The 26,353-nt window shown below is 41.2% G+C and overlaps 1 protein-coding gene across 5 annotated transcripts; it reads right to left on the bottom strand.

The window, feature by feature from the left end:
- Window positions 1–610: 610 nt before the first annotated feature.
- On the bottom strand, window positions 611–25,336 carry TASOR (transcription activation suppressor). Of its 5 annotated transcripts, none has more exons than XM_030283084.4 (23): window positions 24,797–25,336; window positions 18,633–18,778; window positions 17,421–17,513; window positions 16,515–16,587; window positions 15,389–15,480; window positions 14,870–15,028; window positions 13,055–13,182; window positions 12,413–12,444; window positions 11,666–11,768; window positions 11,162–11,265; window positions 10,949–11,052; window positions 10,653–10,725; window positions 10,462–10,536; window positions 9,378–10,082; window positions 7,937–8,358; window positions 6,951–7,089; window positions 5,185–6,110; window positions 4,386–4,505; window positions 3,669–3,828; window positions 2,974–3,082; window positions 2,640–2,818; window positions 2,395–2,553; window positions 611–2,032 (listed from the first exon to the last, which is right to left on the bottom strand). In XM_030283084.4, exons 1-23 carry the CDS (start codon window positions 25,179–25,181, stop codon window positions 1,977–1,979), a joined length of 4,542 nt encoding a protein of 1,513 aa, XP_030138944.4. In that variant the 5' UTR covers window positions 25,182–25,336; the 3' UTR covers window positions 611–1,976. The 5 variants fall into 5 exon arrangements, with proteins under 5 accessions (XP_030138944.4, XP_030138943.4, XP_012428349.5 ...); XM_030283083.4 differs by having other exon boundaries at window positions 611–1,754; window positions 24,797–25,334; XM_012572895.5 differs by having other exon boundaries at window positions 611–1,580; window positions 24,797–25,334.
- Between the last annotated feature and the right edge of the window lie 1,017 nt (window positions 25,337–26,353).

Here is a 26,353-nt window from a genome sequence, read left to right as displayed (position 1 = left end):
GTGGATTTAGAGATACGTAGTTTCAAACAATCACCTGGAACCAAACAGCACATCCCAGAGAAAAGCACTGAAATCAAATTACAAAGAGGAAGTCCCCCAAACACTAAACTTTGGAGAACCCGAAGAGGAGCACTAAAAGCCAGGAGTCTCAGCAAAGTGCAGCAACTCCATAGCTGCTCCCTGGGGCTGCTGCCTTTGGAAGCCTGAAGCAGAACAAAACAAGAGAATCGCTGAGGGGCAAAAGGTTGGTAACTCAGCAGATGTGAAATTTAAAAGACAGGATTAAGAAACAGGTAAAACTGTACTTACCCCAGTGCTAGTTCACAAAACAAATAAACAAAGCTAAACAAACAAACAAAGACTGAAGCCCCAGGCATCTTTAAGCTGAAATGGGAGAGGATTAAGGTTTTTCTGATGCAAGCTGAATTCCCACAGTCATTAAATCCAGGTTTGTCCTTCTCTCATTACAGTAATCACAGTGGACAGATAAAAGCTGGGAGGACACTGCTGGAGCACGCAGTTCGACACAGATAATGGCTGTGCATGAAACCAAGCTTGGCTGTTCCTCAAGCACTTTGCAAACAATGTAAAAACCACAGACAAAGCAATGTGTTAGCAAGTCCCTTGTGCATTAAGAGTTTATTTGACTTTTTTGTAATGTAACTGCACCATTGGTTATGGTTATTCTAATTGAGGTATTTAGCCAAAATCCAGTATATAGTCATGAAAATAAGTACACTGCCTTAGAGCTATGTAAAAACATCATACAAAATTTGTGTCCATGTCAAATAAATACATTAATTTTAATATTTATGTAAAGAAACATGACTTGGATACTCTTGTGGTTAAGAAAAAAAACCAAGTGGATCTTTCACATATTTTAGGCATACATTCAGGTTTACATTAAACAGACCTCCAACTGAAGTTCAGGTAACAGGTCAAATACAAATGTAGAAACTTAAAAGTGCCAACAAACAAGATAATTCAAGTACAGTAAACGTTAAAAAATATATGTATTTATTTAAATTTTCAGATGGTTCCAACAGGGACAGGCCATCAAGGATTTAAATAGAACATGAAAACATTTGAGATAACAAGAAACATTTTGTTCCAGAATAAAATAGAAATCGTTAATCCAACATTTTAGAAACAGAGAAGTCCACAGCAACTTAGAAAAAGAGCCTTAAGAGTTCATTTCTGTTCTGAATATGACCTGGAAGAATCACAGCAGCTATCCCAGCCACCAGGTGACAATGACTTCTCTGTATCCATGCTCTGATGGTAGGCAGATAGAAAATAATTGCTCCCGTCTTGGTTTTGATTTACAGGAGAAATTTGGTATGTTGTTCCCAGAAAAGTCTGATGAGTGAGGACATTAAAGTGGCTGAATTGATGGGACATGTTTAATTGTCTGCTATAAACCTGGAAGTTACTGAAAGGAGTTTGTTCAACTGCATTGTGTTTTTCTCCTTCAGCAGAGCATGTTGTAGAAACTGTAGTAATTGGCTGCTTCTCTTCCAAGTCAGTTTTGTAAGTCTTTTCCCCAAGGGCAGTTTGTGCTTCAGGAGGTAACTCTGTAACTGATAAGGAGCTTTCTTTAGCATCTACTCCATGTGGGCCCTTGGCCTCTGTCTGCAAAGTTTCCACATGAGTATCATACTTAGAGGCACCACTGCAGATTTCTATTTCTGACAATTCATCCCCTGAATCCAGAGACATGTCCTCCTCATCCTTTTCATCCTTTTCTACAAGAACTACATTAAAAGAGAGAGAAAGTTCTATTCTATTGAAATATAAACTTTGGTTAAAAAGGCCATACACTACTCACAGTGTTACACTTCAGGTCTGCCAGTCCAACAGCACTTTAAGTCTTGGTCTTCTGCCACTCGTGTTCACTTACTCAACACACACACTTAACCCTCTGTGGGAGTGTCCAGTTACTCGGTGCTAAAAGCTTCTGCACACCGTGCTCATATTTAGTGCTGGGAAATCCCAACTCCCAGCTCCAAAGGGGACAATGTCAAAACAGCATCTAAAGTTACACAGCAGGTGAGTATTTGATCAGACAATTAAAGGAGTACAATTACTGACATCTCAGTACAGGTTATCTACTCTGTAGATAAAGCAGGCAGAGACAAGTTTATCCTTCTCCTGAAAACAGATGCCCAGTCTAGTGCCTCAAATACCATGTTAGCCTGTACTTCTGTATTTAAGGTCTCTGGTGCTCCATCCCCACTGCTTTTCCCCCATTTCAGACAGAAAAAGAGTAGCTTGAGAGTTGGGTTTTCCTTGCCAGCTGCAGTGGCTGTTGACCAGAGTCAAGGCACACTGTCCCAGCACCTCTACCCCACACATGCAGTTCAGAAAGGAAAGTTTAAGTGTCTTTGACCTCACCTGATTGTCTTTGGCCAGCACTGCAGGGAGGAAGGTGATTCTGCTCAGTAACAGAGTTGTGAAACCCAATGAGGCTTTTAAAGTTACGCATAAAGTCATCAACAGCAGCAACCACTATGCCATTGTCAACGTAACTCGAGAGAGTTTTCAGATTCTTTTCTAAATACATAGAAGATGAGTTTGTATTAATATTTAGCACCTATTATCAAAAAAGGGGGAGAGGTATTCACAAATGTGAGGTTTACCTGTTAGGAAGACAACATGTCTCTGTTGTATGTTTTGAGCCTGAAGCCTGATGAGACACTCAAGTTCTGGAGCATTTCGATTTTGAGAATCACAGTTATGGTAAGACATAATCTCAACCAAGTACTTCTTTTGATAGGTGTTCAGAAGGGTGAGTAAGTTCAGGGCATTGGCATTTATCCTGCAGTTGGGGGAAAGCTCACAATTAGAAACAATTTAAGGTCAGTCTAAATATCAAAAGACAAACATAAGATTAAGTTCTATTTAAGTGTTTTGGATGGTATAATGAAAGCTGAAGCATTTTAACAGCTGGTATTATTATAGAACCTTACTTACCTCCCCAGCTCTTTGAGCTTTTTTTGTATTTTGCAGTGGACTTTCCATTGCCATTTCCCATCTGGGGTATTAAGATCCTCCAGAAATTTTAGGAATTGTTTTAGTTTATCTGTTATAGAGATATTCAAGAAAAGTTAGATTTTGTGGTATGTAGACTGAAAATACTGCTTCAGCATATACAAAAAGCTCTTTCCTGTTTTCATCACAGTACAGTCACACAATTACAAACAGCAGCCACTCACTTCAAGTTTTCTTCCAGTCAGACTGGCCAACAGCAGTATGATAAAACTGAGCTGACTTTCTGTACCTCAGGTGCCCAGCAGTGGTATTTAAAAGCTGACCTCAGTATACACACTCTGCCTTGCTAAAATATTTCAAAAAATTGTAATTTCATTAACTATTCAATTTCAAATGAATAAAAATATATATAGCATATTTTGGATGGAGTAGTAAGAATAAAAGGCTCCACAGACATAACTACACAATGTAATACAAACTGAAGACAAAATCTCTCTGTTCATGTGTTCTTCAAGAAGGCCACTGGGCTGAGAAAGAGACTGCTGAATTAGCTGAAATTCTCAAAGAACATCACAAAAATTGGAAAACCTGATCCTTCACTGTGGTGAGTACGGGACCTCTGACGTACTGAATTGTCAGGATTTTAGTTCTAAAGCTTCCAGAAGGATCACACCTACCTGGAGTGATGGACTCTGGGTTAAGGACAGACTCATCTGACACGACAAAACCCCCAGACACAAACAGCTCATTATAAGTGCGATTTTTCACATCATCCAAACTATCGACCCCTGCAAAGCTGACACAGGAGAGCCTCTTCAGAGTCACCAGGCTAGGGATCTGTTGAAAAACATTTGAAATCAGAGGTTTAACCACAGGTCACACAGAAAAAGGAATTACAGAACTCTGACCTACTAATGCCAGGCACCAAACTACAAAACACATTTTCAAATAATTACTGTTTCTTCTCTTGCCTAGGGAGGTGCTCTCTCTGGAGCATTACAGGAATAAGGTAAATGGCCATTGAGCACCTGGAATAATTTTACTTTCTGTCCAGCACTGTATCTTAAGCTGTCAGGAATAGCTCAGGTCATCTGAAAGTGGCCTTCACCTCCTGTTAGAGCATCACAGAAGCAGAACTACTCAGGCCCCTGCACAGCTTTACAACTTCTAACAATAAATATGCATTAGCACATGCATGGTGCTGGAAGAAGTTATGAGTAAATGTTGCGACAAGACCATTTTTACTACAACCATTCTGTTTCTTCAAACAGCAGCTAAACACAGGGTACTGTTAAATGCTGTGCTGTTAGAAGAAAGCAGCCTTGCTCCAAAGGAGCTCCTCTCACTATTGACAACAGCTTTCTGTAGCACACAGTTACTTACGTGGGACATACCTTATGGATGAGGTTGGCAATGTCTTCATTTTGGATAATGATCAACAGTTTATCCAAATTATCTCTTTTAAGGAACTCCTCTGGATGGCACTCTGTGTTCCCTAACTTTCTAAGATATTCCTGACACCACAGAAAGAGGAAACAAGAAAAAAGTCAATATGTAGTTTGGTAAAAACAATGCCCAGATGACAAGAAAGTTTTCCACTCTGGTGAATCCCAGAGGGATTGGCTGCTTTATCTCTCCTATAAATTAATCAGAAGGGTTGCAGCAACACAGAGCAGCTGTTTCAGCAAGTCAGTTATTCCTCTCAAATCACACAGAAACAACCAACTGACAGTATCAAACTGCCCCAGTTTTCAAGGAAAGCCAGACCTTTACAACTTTCATCTTACAAATTTAAGTACAGAAGCACAGTGATTTCTCGAAGTTCTCTCTACTATTAATTAGAGGGGAAGAGAAAAAACCCCAAAGGCACACAGAGTGACTTTTCATAAATTCTTTCTAAAATGGTAGCTATCACATTTCTTCCCTTATCACCTCTTTTCTGTAAGCCCACCCCCTGGCAGGATCTTCAGAAAGGACCAAGCTACAGCCTGTTCTGTTTTCCAGCTCAAAGAAAAAGCCTTACGTAAAAGCTAAATATAAGCAAGACTACCACAAAGCTCAGTGAAGAAATGGGACAGGACAGCCTATTTTCACACTCACTTTCACAGTGAAAGTGAGTCCAGTTTCATACAAGTGGATTTGAAAGACACTCTGTTCTGACACTAGAGAGAGGATGAACTGAAGCAGCATTACCTTGATTTCTCTGCAGAGAGCACTTTCCTCCTCTTCATGAATATAAAATTTGAGAGTGCTTTTCTGTACGCGTGCCATGATTTTGACCAAACTGGTAAATAATTCAGGTTTTAACTGGCTTATGAAATCAGAAGCTGGTTGAATTGAAATGTTTAAGTTCTCAGGGGATTTCTGAGTCTTCTCTGGTGGTTCCACGAGATCACCACCAGAAGAAGTCTGATCCTCTGGTTTAGCATTCCCATGAGGCATTTTCTCCTTCCCTAGGGGTAGGCTTGCTGAAGGCTGCTCGTGCGAATGCAGCTCTTCCCCCAGCTCATTGCACAGTGGCTCTGGGACTGGCGCCGTGTCACTGTCCCTGCACACGGCCAGCGTGTCAGGCACAGGCCCGGGGGCAGTGCTGCTCACCACCTCCAGTGCTCCAGGACTAGAATCAACTGGGGGAGTCTGCTTCATGCACGAAGAAGCCAAAATGACACTATTCAGCTTCTCACTCAGGCTCTCTATATATTCTTGGACAGAAATCTCTGATGCCTGCAAACAGATGTGTTCAGAAAGTCTCATTATCCTCTCCTGGGCCGAAAGGACTGGTGTGGACATGTCACTGACATAAGGAATGTTTTTTTGCTGCAAAATTTCTTGAATCTTTCTTGCAAAGAGCTTATTTTCTTCTAACAATGTTGTCTCTATTACTGCACTAATGGAATGCTTAGCTGTAAAAGGTTGATCTGTTAGTTCATACTGATCTTCAGGTTTCTCCACTTGTCCTGTGAAATGTCCATCTTCTGCTGTCCCCTTCTGTGTGTCTGAAAATGGAGAGCATGGCAATTGATAATCAGAATTTCTCTGTCTATTTACTACCCGGGGGTCATTAGGAAGTGCATCCATTGGTGGCAAGTATTCCAGTGGCTCTTCTGGTGTTTTCAGACCTACAGAAGAAGAGTTCATCATCACAATCATCTCATGTTTGAAAGTCACACACAGCTGATACACCAAAACCTCCAAATCCCAGCCTGAAAACAGCATTATTGTTATGCCTTCCCCACAAACCAACTTAAATCCCAATACTCAAGTGTTACAGTCTACTGAGGTACAGAAGCACAGTACATTTAACAGCTCCTAAGACAGTAAAACAGCACAGTCCAAGTCTGCTGAAAAAGCAGAATACAAGTCATTTTCCCAGAGATAACGTAGAATAAGCACAACAGGATATACCTCCATTACAAATTTAAAATTAAATTAGAAATCAAGCAGAGCAACATATGATTCAAGTATTTTTATTTGCTACTAGGTTAAAATCGTCACTTTTAAAAAGCTTAGACGCAAATGACCTTGTGGAGTTGGACTGCAAGCTGCTCCTGATCCTGCAATTGTGAAAACAAGTTTTTTTTTTTCTTGAAAGGGAAGGGTATCAGTCTGACTGATTACTGACACAGCTTCAGTGGTGCTGCCAGGAGTGCTGAAAGACCCTCATAACCCCAGCTCAGTTTCTTCACCACCATATTCAAAACTATAATTTTGTTTGTTTTTAAAGCATTCACATTTCTAATTTGTGTTAATATGAGGCCAAACCAATATTCTCCACCAGTATGTGTATTCATCCAGCAGATTTCTGTATTAATCAAATACAAGAAACAACTGCACAGGCTATAGACCTGCTTGTGTACCAACATGTGATACAAGAATGGATCTATTAATCCAGATACAAACCTTTAGAATATGTTTTCATTCATTATTTGTAGGAACAGAGGAGCTAAAGTCCATCTTACCTGTAATTGGGATAAGTTTCCAGTGCATTCCGACTTCCCCTAGATTACTGGAGCAGGGATGTTGCCTGAGATAGCCATGTTCTGTAGGTGCACTAGGACAGGGACTGCAGTCTTCAAAGGTACTCTCAGTGCTTCTTTCCTAAAAAGCAAACAAAATGCTCATCTCAAAACAACTTCTTTCAGTTTTGCTCACTATTAAGTTTTTACATTCTGAGCACTTGACAGAAAGACCTGAGCTCACCAGCACACTGGCAATTCTGCCATCAATCTAATCCAGTCAAACTTGGAAAGGTTTCCACGAGGTACTTCTCTGGTCTCTCCTTACTAAGGCAGTCTTGAGCACTGGCCTTACAGTATGGAAGCTGGGGGTGCCAAAGAGCAAGGGAGGGGAGAACTGGCTGCTCCCTCACTCTTTTCCAGGCTGTTGTCTTGATACCTGACTAAAGCCATGAGATGTCGGCATTGCTGAGGCACTGCCTAAAAATAGTATGGACCCTTAAAGAAGTTAATTTCATCTTACATTCCAGATGGGTAGAAGCAAAACAGCATGGAGATTACAGGTAGGACACACTCACCCCTGCTCTATGACTTAGAAACTGGGCTTTGTGTGAAAGTACCCGTAACAGAGATCATGGAACACTCCTGTAGGTAAGGAGATGGGAAACTGTGATCCCTAAACACAAGGGAACTCATATACAGCACCGCACCAAGAAGGCACATGAAGAGAGCTGGGCATGCAGTGAAATGCTCAGAATTCTTCAACTCTGCTCCTTTTTTATTACAGAAGGAATTGATATAAAGAACCATGAACACACTTAAGAGTGAAGAAAACTTCTATCTATGTTCCTACCAAACAGAAAAGCTTCACAGAAGAGTTAGTACATATCTGTGTTTGCCTCTCTAAAAAAATAGAATGTTTTTTTTCATTCAGTCTCATATTTATGAAAAAGCACTTTCACTGTCAGCATCTTGGCAGTTTCACTTACTTGTAAATGTAGTGTGTGCTCAAGGGGTGCTTCGTTGGGTGGGAGCTGCAGACCGACATCGACGGGGCAGGGCAAGCACAGCACATCAGTTTCCAGCATGGCCGGGCTCTGCGGGTCCTTGAAGGCAACACTGTCAGCCCGGGCAGTGTTAGGAAGCTCACGATCATCTCTGTCCTGAGCTGCAATGGATTCATAGCCGTATTTTTGTCTCACATACTCTTCAATTTCCTCAGTGTCCATTGCTAAGGCCTGAGTGACATACTGTGCCAGCGCCTGGTCCTGCTGGCCAGGAGAAGCCAGTTTCTCCAGCAGCGCTTCGATGTCAGCGTTGGACACATCCACCTGCCTGAAGTCACCCTCGTGGCCACCATGGTCAGAATTCGTTGAGAACACAGAGTGTGGTGAATCCAAGGTTCTGCCCCCTTAGAAGAGGGTGAGGAGAGGAAAAGGAATCCATTACTCAGTCTTAAAATAAAACCATAACCATATCCCCCCGCCAAGATCTACCACGTACCCACGGTCTCAATCTTTAGCATCAGTTTGTATGTACACACACTTATTTTAACAAAAATGTAGACATGCTTTCATCACACAGTCTACATTAACAATCAATGTCAAAAGACCTTTGAAGGGTCACAGAATTCCAAGCAGGAATCCCAAACCATGAAGTCCATCCTTTGCCTCCTTCATCCCTACATGCCAGTCAGTATTTTTGTCCCCCTCAAGAGAACAACGAAGGACAACTAAGATCAGTCACTTCATCTTCCAGTGACTCACATACACGAGACTGGTGCTTGATGGAAATCCCCTCGTCTTTGTGTCACCCTGCTCCCATTTCCCCCTTCTGCAGGAGGCTTCTATAACTGCCTTGAGAAAATGGTCAGGGAAACAGAAATCAAAGGTGTTTTTTGGCAGACCTTAAAGCAGAAGGTATCTGTGATACTTCTCTGAGGTTTGAATGTAGATAATTTCATGTATAGAATTATTTAATTTTATTAGGTTGTTTCCTTTGTCTCACTATACACATTACTGACTATTTCAAAACTGAACTATGCTTTTTCCCTTAGGCACGAAATAGGATATTGGACACAAAGAATTACAGCAAAGTCAAACTCTACAAAAGACAATATCAAGTCTGCTGAGTGTTCTGTATTAAAAAGTCTTCGGACAGCTCCACAGGCAAGTAAATTCTTTGAAAGTCTGCTTTCTTTCCAAAGAGACTAAACAAAAGCAACTTCCAGGAAAATTCCCCTTGTCTCCTAGAAAGAGGAAATCTGCAAAAAATAAACTTTATCTCTATTGACAGATCTCAGACCAATGTTTAAATGAACCATCATGCATTAAATTGCCACAGCATGCAAAAAGATACTTAATCTATAAATCTTAAACATGCTCTGAATAACAATGTTTAAAGAAGAACTCTAACCAAAGACTTTCTTACCTTTGTACTGAAAATGATTCTCTGAAGAGTCACTCATTTTTAGGTATTTCTGCAAATTTTCAGATTGTTTTTCCAGCTTTCTTTTCAGACCACTTCTAATTCTGGGGTCTTCAGAATCAGAATCTCCACCGACGTTTTTCTTCCTACACTGGATCAAGTTAATAAGATCTTTGAGTCTTTCAGTATCATAGTCTCCAAAAGGAGGCAGTTTTTTTTTGACAGCAGTGGCTTCATATCTGGGATGGATTCTTTTCCTGCATTTTGCCTTGGCAAAGTCAGAGTAGTCTTCTGTAGCTTCATAACCTGAGATGGGACTGAAGCGCTGAGGCTTCCGATTTCTATCCAGCAGCTCCTTAGCACTGGAAACAGGGAGCTGATAGGCCTCACAACCGAAAATATAGTTCTGCAAGCAACTGCTAATGTGACCTTTGTATTTTGGGGCAGGATGCAGAGCTGTTTTGTCATCCAGATGTGCTGAGTACTCACGAAATGTAAATTCTCTACCTCTTCCAGGGCCATTGTAGAGTTTTTTAAAGTACTCATACATGCACTTTTTCACAACAGCATTGAAATCTGTACCGCTGTGTCTGCGGGACTGGATCAAAGCAAAATGCAGAGACTGAATCAACTTTGTGAACTCTCGAACTATTTCCTTTTTCTCGGTAGTTGAATTTTTCTGTGTTCCATATGGAACACTTTCTTGTGCTGCCAAAAGTAGAAAAGGGAATCCACAATTAAAATCAAACCATGAAGGTATAAATAAATGATGACTAGTTAGCAATACTGTGTTACTACATGCTGGGTGAAACACAGTTTGGAATGACCATGAAGAAGTAATTCAGAAGCCAGAGATGCTATATCAAGAAATTTCAACAAGTTTCACTTTCTCAAATATGAACAAATGAACCTACAATGTGCGATATTTGCTTTTGTGAAGAAACAAATATTTCTAAACACCAACACTATGGCCATAACCAATGCAAACTGTTACTCTTAGTTCACACACTAACTGAATACTACAAAATCTTCAAGAAACTATCACCTCTGTTTAAATAAACCTGCACACAACAGTGAACAAACCCACCTGAATAAATTACATCTCTAGACTCTGGAAACAGAAACAATGCATGAAGCACACGGGACCGTCCACTCTGGTGGTCTAGAACACAAAAAAAATAAAAACAGTTAAAAAGGAAAGGACCACCAAAAGTCAAGCTAGCGCTCAAAAACTGAAACAACAAACACAACTCAAACACAAGCCCAGAGTATGCTTACCATAAGGGGACATCATTTGTCCAGGAGAAAGAAGAAAAAGAAATCCTCTGTCCACAAGTGGCTTCACAAGGACCTGTTTTCAAGCAAAAAGAGCAAACTGCTTCAAAGACATTTGCTCACTATGAATACTCCTCTTGACTGTAAGATAATTCTGTCTTGGCAGAGAAGTGCCCTGGTACTTAAGACTATGCCAGCTAAGGAATTCCAGTGAGATTGTGGATCTTGTAGTATGCCTGAAACTACTAACTAGTAAAATTATTTTTAAAAATAGGAATAGTCAAATCTGTTGCACTCACAAGATTCTCTTTCTCTAGTTTTTGAAGTAAACCCTCTAAGTGACTCCCAGAACGGGACTTCTCCACAACTTCATACAGGCTACAGTACAGGCCATTCTTCCGCACTGACAAGACACAAGGGGAGAAAGAGAATGTAAGGAAAAAAGAAACAAAATTGTAATTCAGAAAACTTGAAAATTCTGCATTTAAATAAATTAAACGAGAACCATTTACCTTCTTTTCTGTCTTGGTAAGTTTCTTTTAAGAACGATGATGGTGAAATTTTTTTCTTCAGCTGATCAATGCTTGCAACTTTTTCAACCTCAAGCTTCTCAGGACTGGAGAAGAAGGGTGGGGGGAGATTAAAAAAAAATAAAGACCACTTTTTTTACCTTCTATATTCCTACGCTCACTGATAAAATAAGAACCAGTAAATACATGCCCTTAAGAATAATTTCTTTGGACTATCTCATGAGCCAGGGGTGTTTATTCCTGCAGAGGAAACAACAAACCCACAAACAACACAAAACACCAAACAACAAAGAGATGCTGACAGTTGTATGTATGCCTGAACTCAAGAAAATTCTGGATACACATGACTCGAGTCTTGTTTGACATATTTAAGGCAGTTAGTATTTTAGATTTTCATCTGATTATGTCCAAAACTCACCAGTCTCTACTCAAAAGAGTTTTAATAGAGCAGTATTTTAAACTTACTTTCTAAATGGCAATACTCACAGCTTGCATGGAAGGAAAGGTTGTGCTGATTTTAGGGAAACGTGACACACAAGTTTGCCTTTAATCCAAAGCTGTCCCCTCCACAATGTAACATTAGGTTTCTCTAAATTAAGATGGGAGAAAGGAAGACTAAGTGAAACCACTTGCCATCTGTGATTAAAAGAAGAGGCTGCTGAATCTCCAAAATCAGTATAGGGAAAATTTCATACTAATATCAGACAATAATGTTAAAAGGCAACAGAAAGGATATTATCAACCCTGTTATGTTTTGATCTGCTCTAAGCAGAGTAAAGGAGGCTGGTCTGTTACCTACACCTGTCAGTATAAGCACACCCTTCTAATATCTGAGGAATTATATCCTCTTTCCTTACCTTAACTGTCAACCACTTTCACACATAGTAACTTTGCTTGAATGAAGTTCAAAACAAAACATGACAGGGAATTATATTATTTGAAGTGCCATTGAACATGAGATTCAGGAACTGAAGATCAGTTCTTACTACACTCTAAGTAAGAAAGGAGGGAAAAAAGACTTTTGATTTTGTTCACTTGTGGTTCATTGTGATAAAAGAAGATACACATTAAGGTGTCTGTTTGATCATCTAGTATCAGCAACCAGCATGGCTCAGGATGAAATATAGGTATACACAGCATAACTAAACTGGTCAAACATTAAAACTATGGGGGAAAAACATCAAATCCTTCCCTGTCTGTATCATAAAACCAAAAACTGGAATTCATTCTTACCTGTACTTCTATCTGCATGGAAGGTGTTTGCTCTAAACAAGAGAAGAGAAAGAGAATGACTAGGCTGGAACAGAGAATCTGACCACTGAATTTTACATTAAGAATAGTTTATCAGTTTAACAAAATAGGAAGACTGCTAATTCCCTCTCTAACCTCAATATATCACTGCTGCAGCATCTTGTAGTATTTTAGATACCTTGATAGCTGCTTTAACATTTCATAGTACAGTCTCCACACCTGGACATCTTCCTATCAGCACAGGTATCACAGTGATCTGTGATCAACTGGCCACCTACATATTCTCTCCACAAGCAGACACCAGTGAAGGATTCAGAGACAAAATATACAGAATATTATTTTAGAGTACCAAGCAAGATAATGCTGTGACCGTTTTTATATCCACAAATTTCCTCAGTTAGATAAAACCCCACATTTTTTGTGGATTCCACCCAGGCAAAAGGCAAGCAGGTGGGAAGAGTTGCACAACTCTTGCCTTGCATTAGAAGTATTTATTATACTAAGTCCCTGTGACACATTCATTCACTTCAGTACTGTTCATTTAAATAAATTCTAAGCTACTGCCAAGAGCTATAAATTCTTCATGCTACATGCAGATTTTCCACAACTCATTTCCTAGCTTACCTTGATGGAGGCACAGATTTTGGTCCTTGTACCATGTCACCTTTATAAGTAAATGAAACAACAGCATAAGGACAAACGTGTCTTGGTCTTCGCCTGATCTCATCAAAGCTGTATTCATAAAAGTAGAACTGGGAAAAAGAAGAGACAATGTTAAATCAGAAGCCTGGAGGAATCCTTAATTTCTTTAAATGCTAGTATTTAAAATAAAGAAGTTTTTAAATGCTCCTCTCCTTTGTACTAGAGAATACAATAAATTAAGGTCGTTTTTTTATCTTCTCCCTCCTTCATTGACCGCTTAGATATGGACAGCACCTTCAGGAGTGAATCAAGAATAAAACATTATTGAAATGCAACATTTACTTGAAAGTATTTTTGGTGAGAGAAGGTATTAACTAATAAAAAACAAGAAAAATCAGAGGGAAAGTAAATATTGCAGTGAGTTTTGGAGTGCATCCTTAGCTCAATCACCAATAAAAAAATGTTAATTTTGGCACATTTGCAAAGAGAAATGAAAAAATACATTCATTTTTTAGCCATCTGATTCAGTGTCCAGCCCAGTGATTTACAGAAGACAAAAGAAGTTATTAATACTGAAGAGAATGCTTTCAAGCAAGGATCCTGAAATCTGCAGACTTGGTGGAATAATCTGGCTGCAACAGATTGCTACAGTAAGAGATAGAACACCTAGAGGAACATAAATGCTTGGAATTGATTTCATTCTGTCTCCCCTCATCATCTCCAAACCTTAGAATCTGGAAAGGGGAGTAAGAAAGAAAAAAAAAAAGAAAGAAAAATGCTATTCTCTCCTAGCCAACATTTTGCCTTTTAGGAGTCTCACTTAATGACCATAAACTAGCTGTACTTTTACACTTCAAACTCCCCACATCAAGTCCTCTCTTTCAGCCTCTATTCCAGTCCCATGTACATTGCCCAGTTATTTCCTATGCCACCCCCACCCCAGCCTGAGGGAGATCTTCACCTGTGTGGAGGTCACTTGGCAAGACCCCAGCAGTGTGCGAGTCCTTTTTCCCCAGCCCGGCCGCTGAAGAAGAGTTCCGGAATGCGTGAAGCTGAGTTTTCAAGGTTGTTTATTTTCCCTTATCTAGAATAGTTTCTGTCTGACCTGCCAAGGTCTGGCTAGCACAGAAGCCATGGCAGTCTCCTTCCCGCCCCAGGCGGCTCCCACATTATATACCCAAAATTACGTGTACCATGTTTACAATTCCTGTACCAATACCTAAAATCTACGTTGGACAAGGTGTCCCTATCCTAAACCAATAGAAAAGTGTCACTATCACACCGAGACATTGAGGACAAGGAGAAGGAAGAAGAAGCTATGGCACGCCCAGATTCCTCCATCTTGTACCTCTGATTTTCATTCTACAAAATCCCAAAATTCTAATTTTCCACCCTGTGTCAATTTCTTTATTACATCATTCAAACCCTTTTTGCTTGTAACTCCTCACATAAGGTCGGCAGCCTCTCCCACGGGCTAAAATCAAATCCACGGGTGTTTTTCATTTGCTGCCAAGATTCCTGAGCTCTTTGCCAGGGGCTCGAGTCATCAGGGCAGCCAGAGGAATACTCTTGACTCCGACACACCTGAGGTTCAGGATCACACAATGGCAACAGGAGAGGCTGCCATGCTGTCCTGGGATTTCTAATGCAGGCACCTGTGAACTGCTCCACACACCCAGCTGCAGCTTCACAGGGAAGCTCAGGGTTTGTTGCATCTTCAGTGATTTTCTCTCCATCATTTCAGAAGTTCTGTTAATGAAGATTTTATGTAAGAAGGTAACAGAGGCTCAGCCTTACCTGAGTAAGTTCGTAGGCTCGGTAAGCAAACAAGGAGGTGACTTTAGCTGCATTCTTTGAAACATGACACTCGTGCTTTGGGGTGGGATCCAACACACTCCTGACAGTTGATTCCATTGCTTTCATACCAATGTGGTCATATATGCTTTTCATTTTTCCCTGTAATAAAGCAGAAGAATGGTCAGCATGAGCTTTTTCCTGGAAACTGACAAATTGCTTCAAGTACCAAATAAACTAAGAACAGAGAAAATAAAACAAGCCATTAAGAAAGCCAGTTCTGGAAGTATATTATTTTCATACTTTCAAAAAAAAAAAAAAACAACCACAACATATTTTTGCCTTCTGTAACAATTTATTATGCTTTATTTAAGCTTAATATCAATACTGGATTTTAAATCTAGTAGAGGTCTAGTTCCTCTATACAGAGATTACTGCACTATTAAAATTAAGTTAGGTTAAAACCACCTGTGTATTACCAGTAAGCAATGTAATCCTTCAAGTATAGCAAGATAAAATTACCTTTATTATTTTAAAAATAATCACATCTCCCGTTGCTCCAAATTCTAGAGGATTAGGCTGCAACAAATCAGCATACTTGGAGATATATACACCTGAGAAGAGTATAAAAATAAACCAAAATACATTATGTTGAATGTTAAGACATTATTAGAAGTTTAAAAAGCATTACATGGGATTAAAGCTCAATGCACACAAAAGAATGAAGATACAATTGACTCAAGTGCAAAGGTAAACTAATTTTGTGCTTCTCCATACTTAGTTATTTCATGATTTTACAGCCTCAAACACACACTGTCATTTGTTGGTCTGGCTGACTACCTCAGGTCAAAGAACTGTAACTGAATTCAGATACTCTGAAAAGCATCCATTTGGCTTAGGTTCCTCTCATTCCAAGTCTGTATTTAATTGCTTGAGCAAAGTGCCCCAGACCCTTTACCAGCTAAACAATAAAAAATCATCTGCTCGTAAAGATTTGTTCTTCTCCACCTCACACCTATTTCTGCTTTCAGTCTATATTCATGTCTATGTTCATTCATATTGTCTGCTTTCAATATTCATGATACCTCTGTACTATGTTCCTCTTACACAGGATGACAAAATTAGTTCCTAATTTTCTCTTTGAAAAGCTTTGCAAAAGGAACTTACTGTCTTGCACTCTCAAAACTCTTTTAACACTTTGTGACTCTTCCAAGTCTCCAATTTATCTACGCTCTTCTTGGATTTGTGGATTCAAGAATTTTAGTTCTATCTACGTCAAAACTGAGCTGAGCTACTGTGTCCATGAGGTATCTCTGAATGCACACACCTACAAACAAACACAGAGGCAGCCAGACACACTCTGCATTAGCTCTTTGGCCCCCCAGGTTTACTGGAAACACATGGGATATTGGATTGACTTAAAGCCAAATGAGAATTAGGCGTTCCCTTTGGAAAGGGAATTTAACTGAACTACTCCAAAACAGAGCTATGAAATAATGTTCTGATGGCTATTTCCTTTGCTAAAAACATCTTGCTGTGACATTGTTGCAGTCAGTGATAGAAAAAGGACTGAAAGTTCACACAGCTGCATCACATTATCTGCCAACTGCTAGTGAATAACCAACACTTCTAATCAAAAGATAGTTACCCATGGAAGGGCTGCCAAGAACTGTGATTTTGGAGTGGCCAACCTGCAGTCCCTTTTCACATATGCTCCGAATCTAAAGAGAACAGACAGTTTTTTAAGCAATTCTGTTAGGATAGCCAGGATATGAACAGAACAAACAGTGAAAAATTACAATTACAGAATTTAAATAGATTTAAACAAAACCCCAACCCTTACAAAGACAAGACTAGTCTGAATTCTCTGTAAAACTATTAAACTGTGCAAGTAGAATTCTGATATGGAACAGTTACATAGATTCACCTGTATCTTAAAAAAACACAGCCTCCCTATACCTTAAACACTGTTTATGATCATTACTTGCCTTTAATACAGAAAATTTTAGTATTTAAAACAGAACCTGTCAAATGATTGAATGCTTAAGAAATCCCAACTCTGTGATAGCAGACAAAGCACAGAATTCACCTGTCCATCACTTTGATTAAAAGTATATGATCAAAGAAAAGACAGAGAAGACAACGTCCATTTTCTAATATTACAGATTACCTTGTTGATGCAAAAAAAAAGAAGAAAAAACACCAAAACCCAAATGCAATGAAAACACAAAATATTCCGCCTTATTAAGAAAAAAAAAAAAAAAAGCACAAACCAAATAAAAACTCACATGCCATCCAGAAAAATCTATCCTTTTATTTATAAAACTAAACCAGAGAAGATACAGAGACATGTAAATGGAGTACCTTAAGTATCAGGGAATAGAGGATTTACATGGTGACAGATCCCCTTCCCATCCTTCTATACCTTCCAGTGCTGAATTTTGCAGAAGTAACTTTAAGATTGTGTCAATAAAACCACTCTGAAAAAAACCCAAAGCCCCAAAACCTCCTAACTGCTGAAGAAAGTACTTCCCCTGCAGGGCTCACCCCTCACCTGGCACAGATCCACCATGAGGAACGCGTAACTTTCTGAGAGCTCCATCTCCGGGCGCCCATCATACCTCAGCTCTCTGCGCTTTTCTGTGAACTGTTCATACACAAAGTTCTCAACACAGGTACACACACTGCTGCTGCCACACTCAAGTGTCAATGTTTTAAGGCCTCATCTATGTTAGCAGATCCAAATGTACAGAAGTAATCAAAAGATAATCCAAATTAAAGCACTGGATGCTATAATTAGATTTCAAAAACATTATACCTGTGGGAAATCTAATTGGCTTAATCTGCCCAAGTATTTGTTTTTTTAAGAGACACTCCTCAAACAAATCTGTGCAGCAACACTTTAGCTTGATCTTTGTGGCAAACGGGCTAAAACCATCCAGCCCAATGCCTTCCATATAATCTCCGAAACTCCAGAAATAAGACTTTTTCTCTTTTTAGGAGACAGATCTCTTACACTGTGCAAATATTTCTGCAGCTGCACCTCACTGCTGCTGAGTGGTTTTTACCAATATTTCTCAGCTGTAACCATGAATAATTAATGTAATAGCAGGAAATGCTTCACTTTGCTGAAGCCTTCACAACTTCCAAGATGATAATCACAGCAAACAAATTATATATTCAATTACTTCATATGTGAAGCTTTTTGGCACTGGGAATGAAAACTTCATTTGAGAGTGACGAGAGCAAGCCAAGGCTGGATTTAAGAGACACCACATAAGGCACAACAGAAGGGCTTCAACCAAGGTGCTCCGCTTACTAGATCAGTAATCAACTTTAATTAAAGTACTTATTGGAAAACAACAAAACTACAGAGATTATGGAGACTTTTATCAGGCACATATTTTAATCTTAATTTTCAAAGGAAACATCAGCTCTGTAAAGAAGACATTAAAATATCTTTCTGGGTTATTAAATACCCTAAAAAAACTAAGAAAATTTTTGAAAGCTAAAAACACACGGATTTAAGAGGTGCCAAATACAATTTTTCTTTTAGTCTTCTTGGAGTATCTGGCAGGCAAGAGTTTAAAACTATGTAGTAATAAACTTGCCAGAACAACAGCTCCTTACATTAAGCATGTGAGTTTGCAATTAAGACCAACTACATAATAGAAAATAATCCCCAGGTCTCTGCTTCTAGATTGAGAAGCAGCACTGTCATTTGACTGGTACCTTATTGAGAAGCAGAAGCCACAAATATACTCACTTCCTTTTCCAACAGTTCACTATGAACTAAGCTGGCTCTCCTGTATTTAAAATTGGACACTGAATTGTGATCCAAGTAGGAAGAATGTAGAATCTTTATAATATCCTCAAATTCTCGAGAACCTGGAAATACTGGCTGAAAAAGTGCTGTAAGAGAGAAGAAATAAAATAATTAATGCCTACGTATATGTGAAAACATCCAAAATTTTCCAGTTCACTGACAGTTTTTGCATGAAGAGAAATGGTTTGTGATTCAATTTCAAACACAAAACACCTAGAATACTTGGCAAATATGTACTTCAGAAAATTTATCTTAAAATTTCCTAGAATGATAGCATCTTTTAAAAATCACAGTTAAGTCTTTTAATATTGCTCTTGAACAGCTACTAGTTCTCAGAACTTTCAGAACTGTAATTTACTAATTAACTCCTTTAATTAAGAAGCAGGAACAAATTGTCCTAATAAAAACCTCAACAAGAGTTTCAAAGCTTGGCCCCGCTTCAGAATTATGATGAGGTTTTGTGTTTGTTTTGTTTATGGCAACTAAGCTAAATATGAAGAAATCCAATCCTATTTAAAGAAGACAAATAAGCTCCTATAATTAAAAATATCAGGACCCCACTGCCTGTGCTCATGCTTGATGATGTTATCCCTTATTATACTTGTTTTAAAAGGAAAGTCTTTAATGTGCTGTTGTACAAATTCCCTCCTGGGCAAACCTTTACCCAGTTCCCACAGGGAAGCAGTCATGTCCCTGAGCTTCTTATCTGTGTTTGGGTGCCAAGGTGACAAACTGATCAGAGGAGCAACCCCAGAGTGAGCCAGCAGAGGATGGAAGCGCAGATTTTGAGAGAAGTAGCCAGGGAAAAAACATCTCTGGGGGAACTGAACTAGCACAACACAAGAAGTGGTTTTAATCCTCAGAGTAACTTCCAAAATACGCACCAAAAATGCACGATTTTTACAGTAGTTACAACAGTTAGGAACAACAATAGTACTAATCTCACCAAAAAAACCAACAAAACAAAGGCAAAAACAACAAAAAAGCAACCTACCATTACTCTAATAACAAATTAAATTTAATTCTATCTTCAGAGTATATCCTCCAATTTCATTACAAAATATGGCCGTAGATTTAGGCAGCAATATTTCCCTCATTTGCAGAAAAGATTTACTGCATAAACCTCAATATAAAACAAATGTTCCTAATGAAAATCAAAAACTGCTCTGTGTTATTTAGTAAAAGTTGCACACTTTAGAAGGCAACACCACATCTGCAAACTGAACTCCAGCAAGGATTTCAACACCACCAACAGTGAGAAAGTGGTTTTTTAAGAGCAGGAGTTATGAAAGTGATTTAGAAACCATACTTATATAACATCCCTCTTAGCAACTACACCTTCATTCTTCAAAAGCTGAAAGCAGTATGGGAGAAGACAGAATTGAGAGTGAATGGAATTCTCAACTTAGTATTACTGGGACTGAATGCTCTTGTACTGAAGAGACAAATGCTAGAAAACAAGCCTGCTGCAGGGGTACATGCCCTGGGAAAGCACCCCCTATTCCACCCCAGCCCCAAATGTCCCTTGGACACTACAGCACTAACTTCCTGTCAGAAAGATCTGGGGCTCCCACCAGCTCCTAAAAACGACCATTTAAGGAGAAGGTTATCTGTGCCAGCTGCTTGACCGAATTTCCTGTTTTCTTACCAGTGTTTACTGTACCTTATCCCTTCTCCCTCCTTCCCCCAGGACACAAGCTCAGTAAAAATGAGCCTCTTGCTTCCATCTGGAGACCAAACAAGTGGAAAGCACTGCAGGGTGAGCTAGAAAGCGCCACCACAAGCCATACATAATGTCTCACCTACTGTCCCAGATGCAAATCTAGGAAGAGGCACATTATTACATGAATTAAGATCCTGTCGTACACACAAATATTATCAACCATGTTATTTGTGTTTCAAACATTTTCTGCCCTGTGGAAAGCTCCAGGGAGAGAGATGAGACAGACTTGCCTTAAACCAGCAAGACCCCCTATCACATCCTGGTAGGGAGAATCTCCATAAACTAGTATACACTTAATGCCCAACACATCAATGGAAAAGCCCCACCTAATCATTAAATTATGGAAAACAGAAAATAAGATTTTTTTTTAAGATTGTCGCAGTTTTTCTTTCCAGAACTTGAGGTACTGCAGACTTCATGTTCTCAATCAAAACATGAAACACTACCCCAGTGAGGTGAGTAGCCAGGCAATACTTTTCAGTTCATCACATGAGGTGTGGTATTCAAGTACAGTGATGGTCTAAAATGTTAATGTCACCACAGCAGGGCCTGTACCTTACTTCAAAAGAGTGCAAAACAAGACAAGACTAAAATGAAACCGAGAAGTACTAAACTAGACCTTGTACAGCAATCACCAAGGCCTCTGCTCCCAGGCAAACCATGAAATTACTGAGCTCATCCCCAGTCTCCATCACTTCAAAGACCAGCCATGTGCACAATACATATCTTCCAGGCTTCATGTACACAGCTGATGGGGGCACCTTGCACTTTTACTGCCCTGTGTTAATTAAACAGTAATTAAAGTAATGACTAACCTGCAGCATCCTTATAATACAAGTCAATTATTCTGGGGTTTGCTGGCAGTTCGGCACAGGTGAAAATAAGTGAATAAATATGGGGTTTGTTCAGCTTCTACCCAGGGCACTGGAATGCATGTAATTACTTTTAGGTGGAAACTGAGTTAGCTAGTAACTACTAGTCAAGGGATAGGGACTGGATATTTGGATGTATGTCATGCCTGAGAGGCTCTACTTTTCTTTCACACCTGTCTGATGTTTCAGCTTCAGAAAACTGAGATTGGAGTTACTGGGTTTGGTTGCTTTAAGTCAGAATGTGAAGACAGAGCCATCCTCCTTGAGCAATCCTGAACTAAGTTTGAAGTGAAAATACCTAAATTAATGATTTTCGTATCAGCTAAGTTGGCAGAATGCTAACTTAGCTGATAGGCTAAGTTAGCATTCTTCACACACAAGTGCTCCTACTACAAAAGCTCCACTAAGTCTCAGTTTCTTTCAGTCTTCAATTTTTAACACTAAAACAAAAAATCTAGTGTGTTAATGAACTGTGACATTTTTACCTTTAGGACTTTTTCAGCCCAATATGTCTTGTGCTCTCAATAGGCCTAAACAGTTACCAAGTTCAGGGACTGACAGAGTTCTCCACCTAGAAATATCGTGTAGTAAACAGCAGATGCACATCTCTACCAAAGAAAGGGAAAATTAGAAGATAGAAGACAAGGCAAAATGATGAATTAGAAAAGGGACAACCTAGACTTTCATGCAAGTATTGCAGAGTTACATGGGTGAAAACAAGACTTTTTTCCCCTCCTCAGCCTGAGAAACAGCAGTCATTTGGTACTTTAACAGACTCCAGCTTTAATCAACAAGCAACCCCTTAAAGGCAGTGACTGCAGTGTCATCATCATTAGTGGAATTATCCTTAGGTAAGGGGATCTCATACAGTTCAGCAAGTTAAAAGTGCTCTTACATTGATTTATCCTTAAAATTTACTTTCCTAATCCTATCAAGGACTTTCCAAGTAGCAAGCAAACTTGGAAACCCGTGAAGATCAGACAACTGAATTAGAAGAGGCCAGGACAAGCCTGAAGACAAATGACAGATAAGCTGCTCAAGAGACCGTAACACCATTGCTAAACTCTGTGTACCAAGAAAACAAACCTCCAAGGAACTTCTAAGGAGGAAGAAAAATGCAAGCACACCTTAAAAAAATAATATCGCAGCCAACCTTTCGTTTCCTGAATTCCTCTGCCAGCAAAAAGAATGAGAAAATCAGAAGTATTCTCTGTGCAAACTAATCAGTTAAGAGCTATCTTTTCTTCAGATTACAAAGGATTTCTGTTGTAATTTCAGTCCCTACTACTTAAGTCTCCAAGAGGGAAGATAAATTCTGAAGAAGATAAATAAGCAGCTAAAGCCTAAATTTTCTAGGATATTTCTCTTACATTTTGAAAGCTAAAGCTTAAATTTTTTCTTACATTGGTGCTTCCCAGATTCAATTTTTAATTTCTTCACTACCAAAAATTGTTCCTGAAACACATTCTGGTGTTTAAAAATATTTAGAAATCCACCTCCAAACCAACTCAAACACCTCTGACAAAATGATCCTGTACATCCTTGGTACATAGCAGCTAAGCCTTCACAACAAGGCAGCAGTTATCTCTCAGGATGGTATGTACAGGAAAGACATGGTGGTTGAAAAAGCAGAATAAGGACAATTCCAAGACAAGAAATGATGGAGGAAGCTTCCATGTGTATTGCTTCATCCTGGGCTTTAGAATCAAGCCAAGAGAGTTCTTTCGAGAGGGACTGGGTCATTCAGATCATTTTGCAATTTAACAAGATGTATTTAAGCACTAGCAATAAGGATACTGTAAGCACCACTACAGCATCAGATGATCCAGTGCTGATCTTCCAGTTCAGTTCCAGAGCTGACTGAATTGCATTTTTCAAATGACAATAAAAATCCCAATTGCAATTTAGCTGTCCTCAAACTGCACGTTTGGCAGGCCATGCCATGAGAACAACACTCAGCAGCTGTAAGCCCACAAGCACCGTGGGCTGAATGGAGCAATGGAGCACGGTCTTCTCGGAAGCTCTAAGTCATCAGAATGATCAAATACCCGCGAGCCTTTCTGCAGGCTGAAAGGAAAAAAGGTGAGAATGGGTCAAACGACCTTGACATTATCAAGTCAGTTTTTGAAGAAAGATAAGAATGGCTTCCTCTTCTACCCTAGAGGCCACAGAAGCCTGAGGTTTGAACTACACAGTCCATAAGGTTTTGCACACTGCAGATGGCTCAGCATAGGCAAATGACGAATTAGATGACCTGAGAAGATATTTTAGAGGTTTTTATTCACATTGGAACCAAATGCTAAAGAGGAGCTTCAAATACCGTTGGTTAAGTACTAAACATTTCAAAACACATTTAAAGGTATGCAAATGTAACCACAGGTGGGTGTGGCACACAAGCCACTTCACTTGTTCATGAGGCACCATGTTACACCCAGGTATTTTTCTGTCAGATGAATTATAAAAGAGTCGTTTTCTCCAAATCAACCCAGCTCCTTTTACAATGAATCTGCCAGACTTGTATCACCCCAGAGTGGGGTGGCAATGGGAAAGACCAGGAAGAAAAATGGCTCATTATTGCCAAAAGGAATTAGTCTATTACTGGAAAGACTGGATAATGAAATAAACCTACCTTTATCTCTTCCTTACAGAAGAAAGCATTTCAAGAAGTTAAGATGTTACTCTCTTCTCTGAAGAACAAGAAGCCTATTCAAACAAGTATTGTTGTGATCTGGACTAACTTACTGACTCCATATTGCAAAAGGGCAAGAACTAAGATAAATTTCAGGGAGGAAATCAGACAGGTCTTCAACTCCACTTAACAAAAAGTTAAGCAGAAACCAGTGGAGTCTTGTGAAAAGCAAGAAATACCAGAGGTTTTTAGAGGAAGAGTTATTCAGAAAAAAAACCCCAAACCCTGAAAGCCTTTGAAGCAGAATGCTTCCAAAGCGAGGCCCAAGAACGTGGGCTGCTCCCTTTCTCCCTGCAAAGAACTTCCACCAGATAAGAACAGTCTTCTGCATATCAAAGTGAAGGCCAACTCTGTTTGTTTAGTCTATCCTAAGCAGGATTACACCCTTCTCCTGCAGGGAGGAGGTCGGGGAAGACAAAAAGTGAACCATCTTCGCTGACGCCGGTGTCCCAAAGAAACATCTTCTCCACATGCCAATGCACCGCCAGAAGCAGAGCTGAGATCAACTCAAGCCCACCCTGATCGCATCCAGCTTCTCCTCCTTTTAATGCAGAGGTCTGAAAATCAAGCCGAGCTTTTGGTTTTGCTTCATCCTCGTGACAAAATAAAAGTGAGAAAGAAAAGAGGAGGGGTAGGGAAAGAATGCAATGTAACAGCCTGGCACTAAAATCGGCTCCTCAGCAGCCTCGCGAGTGCGAGCCAGCAGAGCCTCCTCCACAGCGCAGGGTCTGCAGGCAGCCGTGCGAGGTGTCGGGGCTGCCTGATGAATCGGATGGAGAGGGGAGCGAGGTAGAAAAGGGAGGGGAAGGGAAGGAACAACCTTTCTTTTCTCTGCTCTTCCTGGGGATCTGAAAGTTCCTCCTAAGAGGCTGCTGGTCTTCTGGGGGCTTAGGGAGAGGGGGCGGCCCCCCGAGCACACCGCTGGGCGGCTGCTGCTGCTCATTTGCCGTCGAGATGCTGCTCCTGCGCTGGCTGCCGCTACTGATGCTGAGGTTTGTGGGGACCTTGTCCTCTGCAGCAACAGCAGCCACCAGCAGCGCCTCCCCAGCGCTACCGCTCTCAGAGCGTCCGCCATTTTGTGTAGTGTCCTCAGCGGCTCCTGCTCTGTTACTCTCCGCTCCGGGGACGCCCGCGCTGGTCTTCTCCATCCGCTGATGCTGCTCCGGCTCCATCTCGCCGCCACTGCGGATCACGGCATCCGCCATTCCCTCCGGGGAAGAGAGCCCGGCAGCCAGCCCGCGCCTTCTCTTCTTCCCAGCACAGCGCCCCTGGCTAGCGCCAGCAGCGCCAGCGCCGCCTCGCTTCCCCCTCCGCCCGCCTCACGGCAGCCCCCGCCCCAGCCCCGCCACACAACATGGCGGCGGCACGGGGGGCGGGTCTGCGGCCAGCCTGGCACAGCCAATCCGCTCGCGGCGCACGTTATAAATAGGGGCGCGGCCGGGGCGCGGGCAGCGCCCCCGCGATGGGGCGGGACGGGCCTGCTGGGGACCCGCTGCTCCCGACAACCGGCCCCGCTCGGGACCGGGACCCGCTGCTCCCGACAGCCGGCCCCGCTCGGGACCGGGACCCGCTGCTCCCGACAGCCGGCCCCGCTCGGGACCGGGACCCGCTGCTCCCGACAGCCGGCCCCGCTCGGGACCGGGACCCGCTGCTCCCGACAGCCGGCCCCGCTCGGGACCGGGACCCGCTGCTCCCGACAACCGGCCCCGCCCGGGACCGGGACCCGCTGCTCCCGACAACCGGCCCCGCTCGGGACCGGGACCCGCTGCTCCCGCCCCGGGACACCGCTCGGGACCCGCCGCGGTGCCTCCCGGGCCCGGCGCGCTGCCCCGCGGGGACGCCGCTCTCCCGAGGCCGCCGCCCGCTCGAGGCTCCCGCCCCGCAGCCGGGGCGCAGCGCTCGGAACGGGCCCTCCCCGCAGCGAAGCCGCCCTTGGGCATGAATTCCCACCCCCGGCATTTCGGGTCCAGGAACGCTCCGGCTTAGGGCTGGCACTGCCTTCTTTGCCAACTCCCAACTCTTACTACAAATTGACTACATGAGGCCAGCACATACTTCTTACTGTCAGATTCAAAGGGGTTTTTTTTTAAGACATTGGACAAAATGACAGCATTTCACCTTTGAAGAATAAAAATACATTCATGGTTATGAAGGACAGGCAAAAAAGAAAATTTTAATTTACTTCAGCAGGATTCTTTGCTAGTTGCATAGTGAGAACACCACTAAATAACCTATATTAGAGGCTGGAAGGTTAACATTTATTGTCCCTGTAAGGCTCGCAAGGTGCAAGAGGGATATGAATATGTGAAATCCAAAGCAAAGACCTGTCTTTGGCAGCTCCCAGAAATGCACTGGAGTGAACAGTGCCTGCTGAAAA

This window comes from Taeniopygia guttata, chromosome 12 (genome assembly GCF_048771995.1).
Source record: "Taeniopygia guttata chromosome 12, bTaeGut7.mat, whole genome shotgun sequence".
NCBI lineage: Eukaryota > Metazoa > Chordata > Aves > Passeriformes > Estrildidae > Taeniopygia > Taeniopygia guttata.
Note: the sequence above shows the minus strand (reverse complement) of the source record. Positions and strands in the feature narration are given on the sequence as shown.

Bases quoted from the DNA above. Each gene is read 5' to 3' on its own strand.
- TASOR (XM_030283083.4), bottom strand. From the start codon at position 25,181: ATGGCGGATGCCGTGATCCGCAGTGGCGGCGAGATGGAGCCGGAGCAG. The intron at 11,769-12,412 runs GTAAGAATGAAT...ATCTTAATTTAG, and splicing joins CCATGCAGATAGAAGTACAG to AGAAACCTAATGTTACATTG. The intron at 3,083-3,668 runs GTAGGTGTGATC...TCTCTATAACAG, and splicing joins CCCAGAGTCCATCACTCCAG to ATAAACTAAAACAATTCCTA.